The sequence below is a fragment of the Echiichthys vipera genome (assembly GCF_963691815.1).
Source record: "Echiichthys vipera genome assembly, chromosome: X".
Lineage (NCBI taxonomy): Eukaryota > Metazoa > Chordata > Actinopteri > Perciformes > Trachinidae > Echiichthys > Echiichthys vipera.
In genome coordinates, this window is record NC_139825.1 from 43,539,483 (window position 1) to 43,557,645 (window position 18,163).

Here is an 18,163-nt window from a genome sequence, read left to right on the forward strand (position 1 = left end):
TTGGAACTGTTAGAAAAACATCTTCAGCCTAATTTTGGGGCATAAAAATTCACCCAAAGTGTTTGAATGATGCTCTGAATTTGTGCCGTTTAAAGGAAATCTGCACCTTTTGTTGGAAAAAGTACAAAACTCAAAAATGTGAACTTGATTTTTTGCAATTTTTTTTATTTAATTCCACATAATTCTGACAAAAAGTCAATTTTGACGCAGTATATCATAATTTTGATTTATTTCCACCATTACGTTGTTTCTTTTTTTTAAATTTAAGGACCACTTTGGCAAAAACTTAAATAAATGCAATGCAACAACAATAATAAATTATTTAATTAAGATGTTTATTCATTAACCAGGTCATTGGTGATTGAAGCCAATAAAAGTGTGTGAAGTAAAATGTGTAAACAGCGGCTTTAGAGGGCAAAGAAGAACCAGGAGTCACATTACTTCTGTTGTTTATTGTGAACTCAAATTAACAATAATTATCAACTTAACATAATGCAACTTAGTTTCAATTAGGCAAAAAAGAAAATAGCATACAATGTGCAGTAAATTGCTGAATTGCATTAATAACCAAAACACTGAATATCAGTGATTAAAATAAATAAATAAGTGGAAATAATACAAAATGAGCTCAATCACAACATTTCCATAATGTTGAAGTTTTAGAAAGTTCTCTCTGTGACATTATTCCCTCCTTTTCACTGATCGCCAATAAACCTGCAGGAAACTCGTTCTCAGACGTCATTCAAGTGTAAGGAAATCCAACATCAGGACGTATTTGAAGGAGTAACTCGTGACCTTGTTCTCCGGTGTCTTTTGTCCGGATGCTTTGAGGTCAGGGGTTCCAGCGCAGGTCACAGATCAGGGCGATGTGGTCGGAGGGGTGACAGACGCTGGGCAGAGCAAAGTATGCGGTGACCTCTTGGTGGCTGGGCACAGGAATCACCTGCTCCACCTGCACACACACACACACAAACCACAGTGTTTAGTCTCTTTAATCACATATACTCCTTTAGGGCGCACTCACACTGTCCTTCCGCACCGGGCCAAAACAGGTTTTTCGGATAAAGCCTAGCGCGTTTGACCAGTGTGAGTGCAATCGCTCCGCGCATAACTGCGGCCAGCTGGCCGTCCACGGCCCGTCTGAGAGAGGTGGGCTTTTGTAAAGCACGTGCGCACATGTATGAGCACGAGCACGAGGCCTACGGCGGTCCTGATGTCCTTTATGTGAGCATGTTTGGACATAGAAAATAGAAGGACGGACCATGTGCGGACATTTAACAACAACAACAATGGAGGCGAAAGGTTCACGTTGGTGTGATGCGGAGGTGGAGTGTTTACTGCAGATTTGGTCGATGAAAATATTCAAAAACAGTCGACAAGACGCACAAAAACTCTGAGGTCTATGGAAAGATTTGTAAACAAAGCAACGCATTGCGATGACGTCATCTATGCGTGTGACGTGTTACGGCATGATAACGTATGGACAGCAAGAAGCATTCGCACTGAGGCCCAGGTAGTGTGAGTACAAACGGGCCTGGCCAGCGGGGGGAGAGGGAGGGGGGGACAAGTAGCCTAAAGCTATCACCTATGAACGTGCAGACATTGTTCATTTCAAAAGTATCCTGTATAGTGTTTGTACTAGAAACATGTGCTGCAGAAATGAGAAGCCTGGAGAAGAGCACCACGGTTCCTCATCGTAGTTTCTTTGATTTTGGTAAGATGCCTGAAATAAGGTCCGTGGTTAAAACAACCTAGTGAGACTTTAAAGTCCTTCTCTAGACACATTTTAAAGTATTTAAAAACTACTAAAAAAATACTCAATGTCAGACATTTGAGAGGACAGAAAAAGAAAAACTTTTTTGAGTGGAGGCGGACATAAAATAAAATCAGTCAGTAGACATCCCATCCTTGTACGTGTCTTTAGAAAGGCGGCTGCTTACAAGAGGCTAAATGAGACAACAGAGGTCGTCTGGGACGGTAAATGTCACCTGGATTTACCTGAAGTAATACATCATCCTTGCAGCGCGCTATAGCAGTAGCATTAGTATCAGTAGGGGTGGTAGTAGTGATAGCTCATCACAGGTGTGCATGTTTTAGGTCAACCACTATCACGCCTGATTCTAACGATTTTCAAAGCTTCAGCTGCTTGATAACAAGCACATCAATCGAATCAGGTGTGTTAGAGCACGGAGAAACCTAAAACATGCAGGACAGTGGCCCCCCAGGACCGGAGATGGGCACCCCTGGCTTATCAGTAGCAGAAGCAGTACCAGTCCCAGTACTCGCAGTATCTGTGTCAGTATTAGTACCTGCATGCTGTCTGGCTGTATGAAGATGTAGTCCAGGCAGCCGTAAAACCCTCCCACGTAGTTTGTGTAGGGCAGCTCGCCACAGGCGCTCAGCATCGGGGGGAAGCCAGACAACAGCTCCATACTGCAGGCCTCCTCTGGCCCAGAGCTGCTCCAGTCTGCATGCTCCGGAGGGACCGACCCCTCTCTGACCAGCTGCATCACACCTGTGGACAGGAAGAGGAGATAAACAATGACTCCTCAAGGGTGACTGAGGAGTAGGGCTGTGGCGATAACCACGGTAACATCATGTGCATATGGTGTGTGATATGAAATATAATAAACACAAAAACCATTGTTTGTTATTATTTAATAGTCACCTGAGTGAGGGGAAGAATTGAAGTCACCACAAAAGATCAGAGGAGCTTCAGGTGCGAACTTGCTGATCACATGACTCAGGTGTTGCAGAGCCACGCTCATCTGGACCAGCCGAGTGTTCCCTCCTTCAAAAAGGAAATCAATTAATTCAGTTTTTAGAAACACGTTCAGGGTAAACATCACTCTACTCTCTTATATTAGTGACTCAGGTGTGTTCATGCAGAGGAACGGGTTGTTCTACCTGTGGGGCGCCAGTACAGGTGAGTGTTGGCCACACAGACCTTCCTGCCAGGTTTATTCAGGTCCTCAAGGACACTGACCTGCAGAGAAACAAGTCAGCAAAAGTATCACAGCACAGATTCAAAAAGATTACCAAAGTGTGTGTTTGTTATTAATTATTAAGTCTATTATTAAATATGAGTGAGTGGAGCAGGTGAGCAGCTGTACCTGCAGGACGGTTGACTTCTTCAGTATCCTGTCCTTCAGGACGCTGTTAGCAGAAATCTTCTCCAGCACCTTAGAATGAATGGGGTCAGAGGTCAACGCCTCACTGAGCAGAATGTTGTGACTGCTCAGCAGCTGAAACTTTGACCTAAAAAGAAAAATATGTTTTTTTTAAGACTTACGACCTATTTGGACCTTTTTTAAGCAAGGAGGCGCATGAAGAAGCACTCTGATCACTTTTTTAGATAATAGATTCTGTCCTTTAGTTTAGCTTTTACTTAATTTTGTGAAAGCAGGGAGGTGACGGCAGCGCTATAAAGTAACACACAGCACAATCCCCTCTGCGGATATTTAAAACAATGGCGGCGAAAGGTTCACGTTGGTGTGATGCAGAGGGGGAGTGTTTACTGCAGATTTAGTCAGAAAAACCACAAAGCCAAAAATGTTTCCATGTTTTCTGCGCTGCTTTCCATTATGTGGCCAAAAGACTGCGTGCTTTTGTAAACATGTGCACATGTTACGGCGTGATGACGTATAGGCAGCAAGAAGCGTTCGCTGAGGCCCAGGTAGTGTGAGTACAAACGGGCCTGGGCCGAGGGAGGGGGGACAAGGACCCTAAAGCACGGGGCATGGTACGGATGGACAGTGTGAGTGCGCCCTAAGTTTTGCTTTGTTGCACCGGCACTGAAGCACACATGTCCTAATGGCGTAGATTATAAACACATTTAAATTACAGACTTTGCTACCCATGATTTAAAGGCCCAGGTGCATCACTTGTTGAACTCTGATGTGCTCTAAGAAAGAACACTCAACCAAATCTTGTGTGAGCAGACAAGAGTGAAAAAGCACAGACAGACAGATTCTGGCTGCCGGCGTGCCTGACCTGCGGTAGAACGTGGCCAGTCCTTCATGTTGCCTCTCTTTGATCTTGTAAACTCCATCCAAACCGAAAGCATCCAGAGCTGGAGTGAGACTGTTCTTGAACACCCCTGAAGAGCCCAGAGAACATGAAGAGAGTCAGAAAGCAGACTCACATATCCGCATTACAGAAAATATAGAGAATAACTTTTTAAGCATTTGCCGTGTATCCGTTTCTGCACCTTCATCGACCTCCTGCAGACAGATGATGTCGGCGTTGTACCCAGTCAGCTCCTTCTTGATCAGGTTCTGTCTGTAGTCCAGCTGCAGGGCGTAGGGGGCGCAGTACGGGTAAAGTACCAATTTGGACTGCTCTGACTGGGCGTAGGTATCGGCGAGGATGTTGTACGACACCACCCTCACAGCCGGCCACTCCACCTTGTTTGCAGTGTAAGCGTGTCGATTTTCAAACGTGCACATGCTTGGCGCGGCCTCTACAGCTCCCTCGGAGACCAGCTCCTTGGCAGTGCCACTGCGTTCTCCGTCTTTAGGCGTGCAGTGCAGTTTGAGCCTGTGACCGATGTCCTCATTGGATGGGACGTGGACTCTCTTGCGTCCTACCTCTGTCCAACCGCTCTTCTCACCTGGGGATTCTGCAGCAGCTTCAGCGCTACGACGAGAACAACCAGAGAGAGAAAAGTAAGAACAAAAGATGCTGAATGTCCCATAACGTCTTAAACTTTAACCACTTTATGCAGTCCAGTTCCCATCTGTGGGGACACTTTCTACAACCATCATCTCATCTCATGTTTAACTGCGTATCCGGGGTCGGGTCGCGGGGGCAGCAGCTTTAGCAGGGGACCCCAAACTTCCCTTTCCCGGGCCACATTAACCAGCTCTAACTGGGGGATCCTGAGGCGTTCCCAGGCCAGTGTGGAGATCTAATCTCTCCACCTGGTCCTGGGTCTTCCCCGAGGCCTCCTCCCAGCTGGACGTGCCTGGAACACCTCCCTAGGGAGGCGCCCAAGGTTCATCCTTACTAGATGATCCTGAACCACCTCAACTGGCTCCTTTCAACGCAAAGGAGCAGCAGCTCTACTCCGAGTTCCTCACGGATGGCTGAACTTCTCCCCCTCTCTCTAAGGGAGACTCCAGCCCCCCTCCGGAGAAAACACATTTCGGCCGCTTGTACCCGCGACCTCGTTCTTTCGGTCATGAACTTTCTACAACCCACTCTGATTTTTCTCTTCGTCAAACTCCTACATTGAAGTTAACTGGATTGTAGCCTGGCTCATGCTGGATTTCTGATACCCATATTGATATGTGAGAGTTCAAAATGATAATACTTTTCAACTAAAACAGTAAACAAATGTTTTTATATGGATCTCTTAATTTCATTGAGACCATAGATGTGTCTTCTTGTATGCAAATAAGTTTATTTCTTATTTATTTTTACCCATCTTTGTTGGGTTTTTTTTGTTTTTAGCTGCACATCTATTTCTATCCTCCTGTAAATTGTTCTCGGAAGTGAGTGAGCCACTTAAACCCTGAGTCACGTTCTTTGTACGTCTACACATAATTGGGCAACAAAGCCGATTGTTATTATGATATGATGATATTCTGATATGTGTGATAAACTTATATTGTGTCATGTTCTAATTTTAAAAATACAAACAAACAAGAGATCATGTGAGAGTGAACAAAGACGTATTGGTTTATTTTACATGTATGAGGAGGCCGACTATGATAAGAAACCTTATTGCAGTAAAAGAACATAATCTCTACCCGACTCCTGAGGTAAATCAACTTTTCCCTGACACACTGTCAACAATAAGGATTGTAAACTGGTGTAACAAAAACTACTTTACATTACTTTACTTTACCTAAATGTGTCTAAAACTAAGGAGCTCATCATTTATTTTAGATGCAACACACCAGCTGTAGATGTCACCGTCCATGGAAAGACTTCCTTCATGTAAATATCTAGGCAACTTTTTTAACAAAGGGTGAAATTTGATGTGAACAATGCAGGGTTTGTGAAAAGAGGGCAACAAAAAAATCTACCTTCTCCGCAAACTAATCTCTTTCTCTGTCAGCCCTGTTTTTCAGTCTGTTATCGAAAGTCTCCTGTCCAGTCTCCTTCATCAGCTGGTTTCCCAGTTTTACACTGAAAGATATAAACAGCTTGTTCTGCAATCTAAAAACATGTTTCAAGGTCATAGGAGTGAAATTTAGATAGATAGATAGATGGATAGGCTTTATTTGAAACTCATGGTCCATACAAAAAGTAAAAGCAAGACACACAGTACAAAAGGATTAAGAATCTCACAATAAAATAATAAAAACATAAAAAAACATAATAATGATATAATAATAATAGACAAATGTCACTTTATATCACCACTGAATCACTTTATTTAGGGGTACTGTAACTATCTGCTGCTACACCTCACTGTGCCATACTGTCACTTAGTTCTGTAGGAAATGCTGCTACATGTTTAACACTGTTTTCACTTATCACTCCTTATCACTTATTTACTTTATTTAGTTTGTACTTATTTTATTTCAGTATGCTGCTAAACTGCACGCTGCGTATTGTTGTATATTGTATAAACCTACGCTTAACCATGATGTCTGTTGCACTCTGTCACATTCGTTATTGTTTGATTTATTTTATGTTATTTTATATGATTTATGTTTTTATGCTTATTGTCACTCTGATCCTTTCCCATCTTTGTACTGAAACTGTTGCAAAATAATTTCCCTCGGGATAAATAAAGCTTCTTGAATCTTGAACCTAATGACTGATTTTTAAAAGACCCTTATACCAGTGTCCCAAGAACTGAGACGTGCAGCATGTGTCACTATACATAATGATCACCACTGCCACAACATTTAGGTTCAGGCAGATGAACCTGTGCGTTACATTGCTCAGAAACGCTCGCAGCGTGTTCACTCCCGTGCTCACAAACAGCACACTAGCACTGGTCCATCTGGGCCTTTTTAAAAGTATCCTCAGAGCGTCATTGCACGCCACCTGCAGTCTCTGAAGGCTGGCTTTTTTATATTCCAACCACAGATGTGCAGTGTGCATAGGTGAACAGTACGCTTTGAACAGCTTCACACCAACAGTGCACCAACCGCATTTACGTGCCAATACATTTGCTCGCACATACGACACTGACGAAAAATGTCCTCATCAGCTGTCAGTTGGTCTGTGATCACATAACCAAGATATTTCACTTCCCTGCGGATATTTAGACCCTTACCTGAAGGTTTAAAGTCAGGGAAAGTCATATGTCTATCTTCCACGGTTCTGCAAATCATTATTTTTGACTCGTTGTACTTTATATCACGTTGTTCCTCGTACACAGAACACACATTTAGGAGCTGCTGTACACCAGCTGAGCTAGGACTAGAGATCATACAGTCATCAGCATATATAAGATCGTCGATCACGGTACTGCCGACCATACAGGCTACAAACTAATATTTTATCTTCTCTTTGTCATGTGCTTGCAAGTGATTCCCTCCGTTGCCCTCAGGACTTTTGTTTTTAAATCTTTTTTCTCCCCCAGAACTCTACTCTTCCAGGACCCTGAGGAGAGCAGGGAGGATAGCTGCTGATCCCTCCCACCCTGGACACTATCTGTTTGAACCTCTCCCCTCTGGCTTCCAGGACCCTGAGGAGAGCGAGGAAGATAGCTGCTGATCCCTCCCACCCTGGTCACTATCTGTTTGAACCTCTCCCCTCTGGACCGGAGGCCGCGGTCCATCAGGACCAAAACCTCCCGCCACAAGAACAGTTTCTTCCCCTCTGCCATCAGGCTCTGGATCTCTGTGAAAGACACTTAACGGTCATTCGTTATATCAACGACATCTGGAACTCATACGTTATATTAACATACCCAAATCACAGGAGTTATATTAACACTGGACACTGTAACTTGCACACCACCACCTGCACTGGTCATGCAAACACACTCACTTATATTTCATGTATATAATTCAATGCTATATGTTTAGTTTGCTTGTGTTCATGTTTATATTTATGTAGGCGCTGTCAAATCAAGCCAAATTCCTTCCCCCAGTTAGAGCTGGTTAATGTGGCCCGGGAAAGGGAAGTTTGGGGTCCCCTGCTAAAGCTGCTGCCCCCGCGACCCGACCCCGGATAAGCGGATGAAGATGAGATGATGAGAATAAACCTGATTCTGAAATCTTTTATCCCCTTTTGCTATTCGTCTCTTAAATTCTTTATGATGCTTTTATTCCTTTTAAACATGCACATCTTATTGGTCGGGCATGTGCAACCTCTGTATTTATTCACTTTTATTCAACTGATCCTTGATGCCACTGTATTCCTTGGCATTATATTCTTATTTATTTGTTTCATTAACTTAGGAGAACCACCTGCAGCTGAACACGGATACATGAGGGAGGTGGAGGTGGACTTTAGGAGGAACGAGCCCCTTCCCCTGCCCAGTCAGCATCAGTGCAAGTGGACTTTTTTTGCGGTTAATACTTAATAATGTAATTACCTTGTGTGTGGGTCGTTTTCTTTATACCACGTGAACTCGCAGTCTTGTCGGTTGCCAAACTCGACCTCCAGGTTGGGACAGACGGGGAACCCGGCCAGCACGGACCGCGGCAGCTCAAAGGTGGTGAGGGTGGGGGTGTTCCTCTTTACCGAGTATTTAAGGTCCCCCACCTGTAGCACGGATCCCTCCTGCCACGCGTCCGAGTTCGGCAACGTGTCGGCCACCTCCTCGCCGGCGTAAAACAGCTTCACCACGGTGGTTGTGGGCTGCAGGGTTACGCACGACTGGCGTTTGTTGTCCTTCTTCGCCTTCCCTTGCCCCTTAGCGATGCCGTTAGAGATCCGGGTCAGGACCTTGCCCAACGGCTCGTCCTGGTCCCGAAGCATTTGCTTGTGGCTACCGTTCACAGTGAAGGTTATGGTGAGTTTAGGCTCCCCGGGGAGACACCTCACCACGGCGGGCTCCATCCTGGCGAGGAGGCGGCGGCAGGCTCCGGTGAAAGTCCTCGATGAAGGGCGGGGGATCGATGAGAGGGCAGCGGAGAGGCGGTTCAACATGAAGTAACCGGCGGTTACGCCACAGTAACGTCAACGGTCAAGCGTGGAACTCTCAACTGCAGCGAGCTACGTCAGAGAGCTAATGCTAACGAGCGAAGCTAACTCGAAGATAGAAAACTCACAAAATGGCGGGTTGAATTCACCCTTCTGCGGTGTGATTCAGAAAGTAACCGCTGCTTTGAACCAGCCTCTAGTTGTTGTTGTTGTTGTTGTTGTTGTTTTAATGGAGCATTTCTGTGAGCCGTGTGGCCAGAAGTCAGGCTGACTGGGCGGCTTCTTCTTGGTTGAATGTGGCCGATTTAAGAGTCCTAACGCGGACTACTTCCACCAATCGGACAGGGTGGAAGTTACACCAGTTTCTTCTTCTTTGGTTGGGCTCATACACGCAGCTGTGGCGCGCTGCTGCCCCCACAGTCTGTTATTAAGAACTACAACAAAGCCTTTTGTGCAATCCATAGACTGTATAAATGAATATACATATAATATAATATCATATACTATAATATAATATATTATAATATAATATCATATCATATCATATGATTTAATACAATATAATATCATCTAATTTAATATAATAAAATATAATGTCGTATAATACGATATCATATAATATAATATCACATATATAATATATTATACTTTAATATAATATCATATATATAATATCATATAATATAATATTATATACTGTAATATAATACTTTATAATATAATAATTTGTAACATAATATTATATAATTTAATAATTTATATTATAATATAATTTAATCTAATATAATATTTTCAAATTTAATATAATATATTATATGATATTAAATAATAATATATTATAATATAAAATCATATATATAATATCATATAATATAATATTATATACTATAATATAATAATTTGTAACATAATATTATATAATTTAATAATTTATAATATAATATCATTTAATCTAATATACTATTTTCAAATTTAATATAATATATTATACTATATTTAATTATAATATATTATAACATAATATATTATAATATAATATCATCTAATCTAATATAATAATTTATAATTTAATATAAAATATTATAACATAATATAATATCATATAATATATCATATTATATTATAATATATTATAATATAATATAATATAATATGTGGTCTGCAGTTGCTGCCAGGCGTTTACCTCCTTTACTCCAACCTCTGACAGCCTTGATTTGCTTTTATTTTAAACTCTTTAGGTCAACAATGGGATCTGGAATCACAGTTTGATTTTCCATTTGACGTATTTATTTCATTATATACACTGGAGATCAAAATTAGAGAACAAATTATTAACACTTGATTTATCCTGAAATATTGTTAATTAGATTTAAACAATGTTTTCTTCTATAGGGTTAAAAAATGAAAAGGAAGTGTAAAGGCCACAGCTTTCAATGACTTCAGCACATCTGCGCCCACAGGACATAACTAGTTTCTCACACTGGTTCAATCTTGGTCCGTTCTTCTTCAGTCTCTTCCACAGTTCGGTAACTGTAGTGGGTTTTCTTAGACATTACTTCGTTGCCAAGGATTTTCCAGAGATTCTCTATGGGGTTTCATCTTAAAGCCCTGAGAAAACATTGTTTAAACCACTGCTTTTCTTTTGAGTTTTTGCAAGGATTTAAGACAGTTATTCAGTACTATGCATTGATGATTCAGTACTACATCCAAAGAGTCTGTAACACTCACGGCCCTCTAGGAGCCAAAACACGCTTTAGAATAATACATTCTTGTATATCCTCAAAGCAATTTCAGTCAAAAACAACTGGACTTGGTTTTTTGTCTAGGAAGACGTTTCACCTCTCATCCAAGAGGCTTCTTCAGTTCATGTACGCAACTGACCAGACTGGGACTGGACCAGGACCAGGACCAGGCTGGGACTGGACCAGGAGCAGGACCAGGACAAGCACCAGGACCAGGACCAGGACCAGGACCAGGCTGGGACTGCACCAGAAACAGGACCAGGACCAGGACCAGGCTGGGACTGCACCAGAAACAGAAACAGGACCAGGACCAGGACCAGGACCAGGCTGGGACTGGTCCAACTATCTGGTGTGGGGATCCAGGTATTTAACAGTTGTTCTAACCTCAAAGAACAACTGTTCACAAATGGCCTCCTGTAACTCCAACGACTGTCGTTGAGACTCAATAGAGCACCAACGAAGTCCAAACCAACTTCCCACCAACGACTGTCACTGTAATGACGGTTGTTGGCACTTGGAGCACAAAGGGTTCCAGTGACATCATCGGCCTTGTGAGAGGTTAAATACCTGGATTTCCACACCAGTCCCAGCCTGGTCCTGGTCCTAGTCCTGGTCCTGGTCCTGGTCCTGGTCTAGTCCCAGCATGGTCCTGGTCCTGGTCCTGGTCAGTCCCAGCCTGGTCCTGGTCCAGTCTCAGCCTGGTCAGATGCGTACATGAACTGATGAAGCCTCTTGGATGAGAGGTGAAACGTCTTCCAAGACAAATAACCAAGTCCAGTTGCTTTTGACTGGAATTGCTTTCAGGATAACGACGACCTGGACAAATGAGAACCTGCACAGGATTCTTGTATGATTGTATAATGTCCTAAATATTTTGTTTTAATGTTTGTTTATGTGTATGTTTATGTGTATGTTATACAATGTATCTTTGTTTTAATTTCTTGAAGCACATTGAGTTCATGCTTGTCGTATGAAATGTGCTATACAAATAAACTTGACTTGACTTGACTTTTTGCACGTTTAAGGACCCCCTGGGAGCCAAAACACGCGCTTAAGTGCCCTCTAGGAGTCAAAACATGTGCTAAAGTGCCCTCTTCAGTAGCAGAGACGAGCTATATGTGCCCTTTTTTCCATTTTGCCCCTGCCCTTCAAAAAATCTGTGTACGCCACTGGTCTGTAATAACATAACATTTTTTCACTCTGTAATAACAAATACAGGAAAGAAAATGACTAAACACTACAAATATGGAAGGAAACAGAACAAACCAAAATAATGTCTGTTTTTTTTGTATTTTTAATAAATTTGTTAGAAAGGTACATACAGAAATTCACTAATGGGCAAATTAAAAAAACACTAGAAATATTAAAAAATCTAATCCTGAGCTGAACGTACTGTAAACCGTCACACCAGCTGTCAGAGTCAGCGTGTGACGGTCTCTAATTATCTTCTTGGCTGCACTACAGCATATTCTTCTCAGTGTCGTTCTCCGCACAGCAGTGTTCAGAGTGGTCAGGGCTTTGGGGGAAGTAGACGTCAGCCTTGTGTTCGTCGTCGTGCTCGATGTGTTTCAGGTGGATGACCATGTGCAGGGCGTAGGCCAGGACCAGCAGCAGGATGAGGGAGGTGATGAGGCCCATCAGGATGGCCGGCGTCATAAAGGTGGAGCAGACGCTCGCGGGAGAAAATTTACCGGAGCTGACATTGAAGGCCTGAATCTGAGGACGGGGGGAAAAAGACATTTTTTAAAGATAATCAAGTTAAATTCATGATTTGACAGCTCAAAATCCCAGTTTATAGAAGAATACAGAGAAAGAAATCCTCTCTGGAGTCGAAGCGCAGAAGGAAAGAATAAAGTGTTCAAACCCAAACAAACATTTTGAAGACAATGCAGAAGTTGTTTTTAGCAAATCTCAAGTGACGTCCCGTAAAAAACATTTCACCACCATCACCACCGGACAATAAGGTCACTGGTATGAGACATATATAACAGATATATTAACAGATGATGAAAGACTGTCAATGATAAACAACCTTTTAAATATCAGGCCGTGGGTCAGATACGGTAAACTGACAAGTACCTGGAAGTTGGTAAAGGTGGAATATGTTGCCCTCTAGGAGCCAAAACATGTGCTAAAGTGCCTTCTAGGAGCCAAAACGCGTGTTCAAGTGCCCTCTAGGAGCCAGAAAGCATGCTAAGGTGCCCTCTAGGAGCCAAAACGTGTGCTAAAGTGCCCTCTCTGAACCAAACGTGTGCTTAAGTGCCCTCTAGGAACCAAAACGCGTGCTAAAGTGCCCTCTCTGAACCAAGACATGTACTAAAGTGCCCTCTAGGAGTCAAAACATGCGCTTAAGTGCCCTCTCTGAACCAAAACATGTGCTAAAGTGCCCTCTAGGAACCAAAACGTGTGCTAAAATGCTCTCTAGGAGTCAAAACATGCGCTTAAGTGCCCTCTAGGAACCAAAACACGTGCTTAAGTGCCCTCTCTGAACCAAAATGTGTGCTAAAGTGCACTCTAGGTGCCAAAACGCGCGCTAAAGTGCCCTCTTGGGAACCAAAACGTGTGCTAAAGTGCCCTCTCTGAACCAAAACATGTGCTAAAATGCTCTCTAGGAGTCAAAACATGCGCTTAAGTGCCCTCTAGGAACCAAAACACGTGCTTAAGTGCCCTCTAGGAGCCAAAACATGTGCTAAAGTGCCCTCTTGGGAACCAAAAAGCTTGCTAAAGTGCCCTCTAGGAGCCAAAACACGTGCTTAAGTGCCCTCTAGGAGCCAAAATGCGTGCTTAAGTGCCATCTAAGAACCAAAACGCATGCTAAAGTGTCCTCTAGGAGCCAAAACGCGGGCTTAAGTGCCCTCAAGGAACCAAAACGCGTGCTAAAGTGCCCTCAAGGAACTAAAATGCGTGCTAAAGTGCCCTCTAGGAGCAAAAACACGTGCTTAAGTGCCATCTAGGAACCAAAACATGCCGTGGGTCAGATACGGTAAACTGACATGTACCTGGAAGTTGGTGAAGGTGACGCTCCAGCGGCGAGCGTGGTCAGTGCTGGGCAGCAGCAGGGCACTGTAACGCTGCAGGCTGCTGACATGGAGGCAGTGGTAGGAGGAGGAGGCAGGAGCGTACACGTCGCTGGCGTTGAACACGGCCTCTTCAGAGGCGTTGTAGAGCAGAGAGACGCTGTCCACCGAGAACCACCACCGGCCTGAAGACTCGTAGAAAGTGTTGGACAGCTGCAGTCTGACGCCAGAGGGACGAGAGGACACCTTCAGTCCAAACTTTACTTTCAGGTGGTGCTAGCACGACTGCAGAGCCTTAAAGGTCTAAGCTTTATATTATGAAATAGATTAAAAAAGGATTTCAATGTGATGAAGTTTGCAAATGGAGAAGGGGTAGCCTTAAATAAGTTCAATCTTCTTACTGCTCCTTTTCGTACATTTTAAACATGAACATTTGTGTATTATTTCTATTTATGTTGTTATTCCTTTCATATATTATATGTATATATACATATAATATACCTGTATATGCTAATAACTAAGATCGTAGGAGGTGAAGCACCAGTGGGCTCCTTCCTTTTGGATTTAAACAAACATAAAGTGTGGGATTATTAAAGTATTTCTAAGTCTGATTCTGATTGACTTTGGTAATCCACTTGAATGGACTTTACTATGAGAGGAGCTGGTACAGGGGCCAGTAGGTAAGTCTTTAAAACACTCTTTTAATAAACTCTGGGTTCACTAACTACGTTGTTGGTGCTTTGTTTTGTGGGTAGGGACTCTTCTCATGCTGCTGCAGAGGTTTGCTGTTATTTTGAGCAGCATTAGTGGTTAAAAAAGACCTTTGAATGCCTTCACCGTGCTGCCCCGAGCTAATCAGTGTTAGCCACGTCTGGCTGTTAGCGACTCTCCTGGATTTCTCTGTTAACAGTTGTTACACAAAAAAACTGTCTCGATGGATTATTTGATGAATGTAAGTGCTGAAAAAGACTTTAAAGGATGCATTGTCTTTATTCCTTCTTTAATTTCCTCGGTGCTGCTAAACCTCAAAGGATGAGGTCCGGACTGATGGAGCTAGTTTGGTTTGTGTGGTTCGATGTGTGTCGGACTTTCCAGATGTGCGGTTCGACTCCAGTTTGTCTCCTTTTGTTGCGGTTGTCTGTATTTCTTGTTGCTTTATTATTGTTGTTTGTTTGTTTTGCTTTGCTTTAACAAGATGAATAAAAATGTTCGCCCTCGAGGATTAACACTGATTATTTGTTTGTTTTCAAGAAAACTCCACAAAAAGAACAAATGTACAGTTACATCTGTTTGATCAATGCGGACGCTCCCTTTTAAATCACGTTCGATCACATATTTGACTTAATGAACATTTAATAAAGTTATATTTTAGTTCAGAGGGATGGTATCACTGACCTGATGGACAGACCTCTCAGATCCTCCACATCTCCAAACCGCATGACCAACCTGGTGAAGACAGACAGACAGACGAACCGACAGACAGACAGACAGGCAGACAGACAGACAGACAGACAGACAGACAGACAGACAGACAGACAGACAGTGAGGCACAAAGACAGACGGACAGAGAAACAGAAAGACAAACAGACAAACAGAGAGGCAGACACACACACACACACACACACACACAGACAAGCAGACTATATTAGTCTTGTTATATCCAATTTAATCTTAATAATGTCTGTTTTCAGATTCTTCGTTTAAAGGTGTGTGTGTGTGTGTGTGTGTGTGTGTGTGTGTGTGTGTGTGTGTGTGTGTGTGTGTCTTTGTGTGTCAGACAGACAGGTGTACGTACGTGGCCTTGTCCTGGCGGCAGACGGACTGGCTGGTGTCGACGGGCTTCTGAGGAGAGAAGGCCCTCTCCGTCAGGTCCAGCTGCTTCTGCTTCTCGTAGCGGAGCGACAGTTTCCGGGCCTGGAACAGGACGCACGGCTCCCCGTTGGACAACACCTGCAGGGCGGAGACAACCGTGTTATTGGACAACACCTGGGACCCACAAAGTAAAACTCCAATAACAACATTTCACAGTTTCAAACTGGAAAATATGTGTGTTTTTTAAAGTGGTGCTTTGTCGCGTATAATTTTTTATAGACTTTCCTTCCAGTGATGCCATCTTTTTATTCTTTTATCCATTTATCTCATTGTTCTTGTTTCTTTTAAGCACCTTAAATTAATTAACTAACAAGCTTATTATAATTTCCTTTGTACACTTTTATACAATGATGCTTAATTTATGTTTATCTCATCTCATCTTCAGCCTCTTATCCGGGGTCGGGTCGTGGGGGCAGCAGCTTTAGCAGCGGACCCCAAACTTCCCTTTCCTGGGCCACATTAACCAGCTCTAACTGGGGGATCCTGAGGCGTTCCCAGGCCAGTGTGGAGATCTAATCCCTCCACCTGGTCCTGGGTCTTCCCCGAGGCCTCCTCCCAGCTGGACGTGCCTGGAACACCTCCCTAGGGAGGCGCCCAGGGTTCATCCTTACCAGATGATCCTGAACCACCTCAACTGGCTCCTTTCAACACAAAGGAGCAGCGGCTCTACTCCGAGTTCCTCACGGATGCTGAACTTCTCCCCCTCTCTCTAAGGGAGACTCCAGGCCCCCTCCTGAGGAAACACATTTTGGCCGCTTGTACCCGTGACCTCGTTCTTTGGGTCATGACCCAGCTTTCATGACCACAGGTGAGGGTAGGAACCAAGATTGACCGGTAGATCGAGAGCTTTGCCTTCCTCAGCTCTCTTTTCGTAACAACGGTGCAGTAAAGCGACTGCAGCTCCGCCCCTGCTGCTCCGATTCTCCGGCCAAACTCACGCTCCATCGTCCCCTCACTCGTGAACATGATCCTGAGGTACTTGAACTCCTTCATTCTACCTCATTGGATTTTACTATTATTATTAGTTTTATTTATACTGTATTTGAGTATTTTGATTTTTTGTGTCAAAGCACTTTCCTAACTGCTGTTTTTAAAGGTGACATACAAATAAAGTTATCATTATATTATTATTTTTATGAATTAAAGCTAAAATGATGCCGTTACCATTAACTACAGCTTGGCACACGCCTATAACGCCTGTGTATACATGCAAACCACCATACGTACGTAAATTATTTAACCCAAAGCACAATCTTTTCCTCATGCTAACCAAGTCTTTGTGTTTAAATTAACAACATTATCACCACGTATTTAAAACTAATACGTTTGAAATGAGAATTGGACTTAAAAGAAGCTTAAAAATGAAAAAAATATGGTGTTAATTCTACGCTTTCCCATGAGATCACGTTGTAATAATGCGAAGTTTATGCGTTTTCGACCATTTTGTGTTAAAGAATATATGTAATATTAATAATAATAATAATAATAAAATGTAATAATAAGCAGGTGTAGATGATGGATGGGTGGATGCTGCTGGTTCATCGTCTGGAAACAACGCCACCTTAAGGGGAGGGAAGGGAACTGCAGCTCCTGACGTCTGAAGTAACTTCCTCCGTGACACATCTGGAGACTGAGAGGACGCCAGAGACAGAGAGAAGATTACGTTTCATCGTGTTTTCTGACAGTTCACATATGCACCTGTGTCTTTTGTGAAGAGCGTGTTCTTACACATGAATGTTAAAGAGAAGTCGTGACTGATTCATCCAAAAACTCTTGTTTCCACTCTGATCTACGAGACAACGCGGAGTCGGTGTTTGCTTCTTTCCTTTTAGACGTCATTACTTCTTCCTTTCCTTAAACTGATTTTACAGCCAGGAATGAACATCTGCAGTGGTTCAACGCGCCCTCGTTCACTTCCCCTCGTTCACTTCCCCTTGTTCACTTCCCCTCGTTCACTTCCCCTCGTTCACTTCCCCTCGTTCACTTCCCCTCGTTCACTTCCCCTCCTTCGCTTCCCCTCATTCACTTCCCCTCCTTCTGTTCCCCTCCTTCACTTGCCCTCCTTCACTTGCCCTCGTTCACTTCCTCTCGTTCACTTCCCCTCGTTCACTTCCTCTCGGTCACTTCCCCTCGTTCACTTTCCCTTGTTCACTTGCCCTTGTTCACTTCCCCTCGTTCACTTCCCCTCCTTCGCTTCCCCTCATTCACTTCCCCTCCTTCTGTTCCCCTCCTTCACTTGCCCTCCTTCACTTGCCCTCGTTCGCTTGCCCTCGTTCGCTTCCCCTCGTTCGCTTGCCCTCGTTCGCTTCCCCTCGTTCGCTTGCCCTCGTTCACTTGCCCTCGTTCACTTCCCCTCGTTCGCTTCCCCTCGTTCGCTTCCCCTCATTCACTTGCCCTCGTTCGCTTCCCCTCGTTCACTTGCCCTCGTTCACTTCCCCTCATTCACTTGCCCTCGTTCACTTGCCCTCGTTCACT

General features: G+C 43.4%; 1 protein-coding gene across 1 annotated transcript; it reads right to left on the reverse strand.

The window, feature by feature from the left end:
• Positions 1-547: 547 nt before the first annotated feature.
• On the reverse strand, positions 548-9,231 carry pde12 (phosphodiesterase 12). The gene is made up of 8 exons (XM_083939284.1): positions 8,507-9,231; positions 4,211-4,638; positions 3,994-4,099; positions 3,114-3,258; positions 2,908-2,986; positions 2,669-2,791; positions 2,310-2,515; positions 548-952 (listed from the first exon to the last, which is right to left on the reverse strand). The coding sequence occupies exons 1-8, from the start codon at positions 9,061-9,063 to the stop codon at positions 833-835; spliced, it is 1,764 nt and encodes a 587-aa protein (XP_083795410.1). The 5' UTR covers positions 9,064-9,231; the 3' UTR covers positions 548-832.
• Positions 9,232-18,163: the final 8,932 nt, after the last annotated feature.

Coding starts and splice junctions, on each gene's coding strand:
- pde12 (XM_083939284.1), bottom strand. CDS start 9,063: ATGTTGAACCGCCTCTCCGCTGCCCTCTCATCGATCCCCCGCCCTTCA. Junction 4,100..4,210: donor TCTGCAGGAGGTCGATGAAG/GTGCAGAAACGG, acceptor TGGGCTCTTCAG/GGGTGTTCAAGAACAGTCTC. Junction 3,259..3,993: donor CTGGCCACGTTCTACCGCAG/GTCAGGCACGCC, acceptor TTTTCTTTTTAG/GTCAAAGTTTCAGCTGCTGA.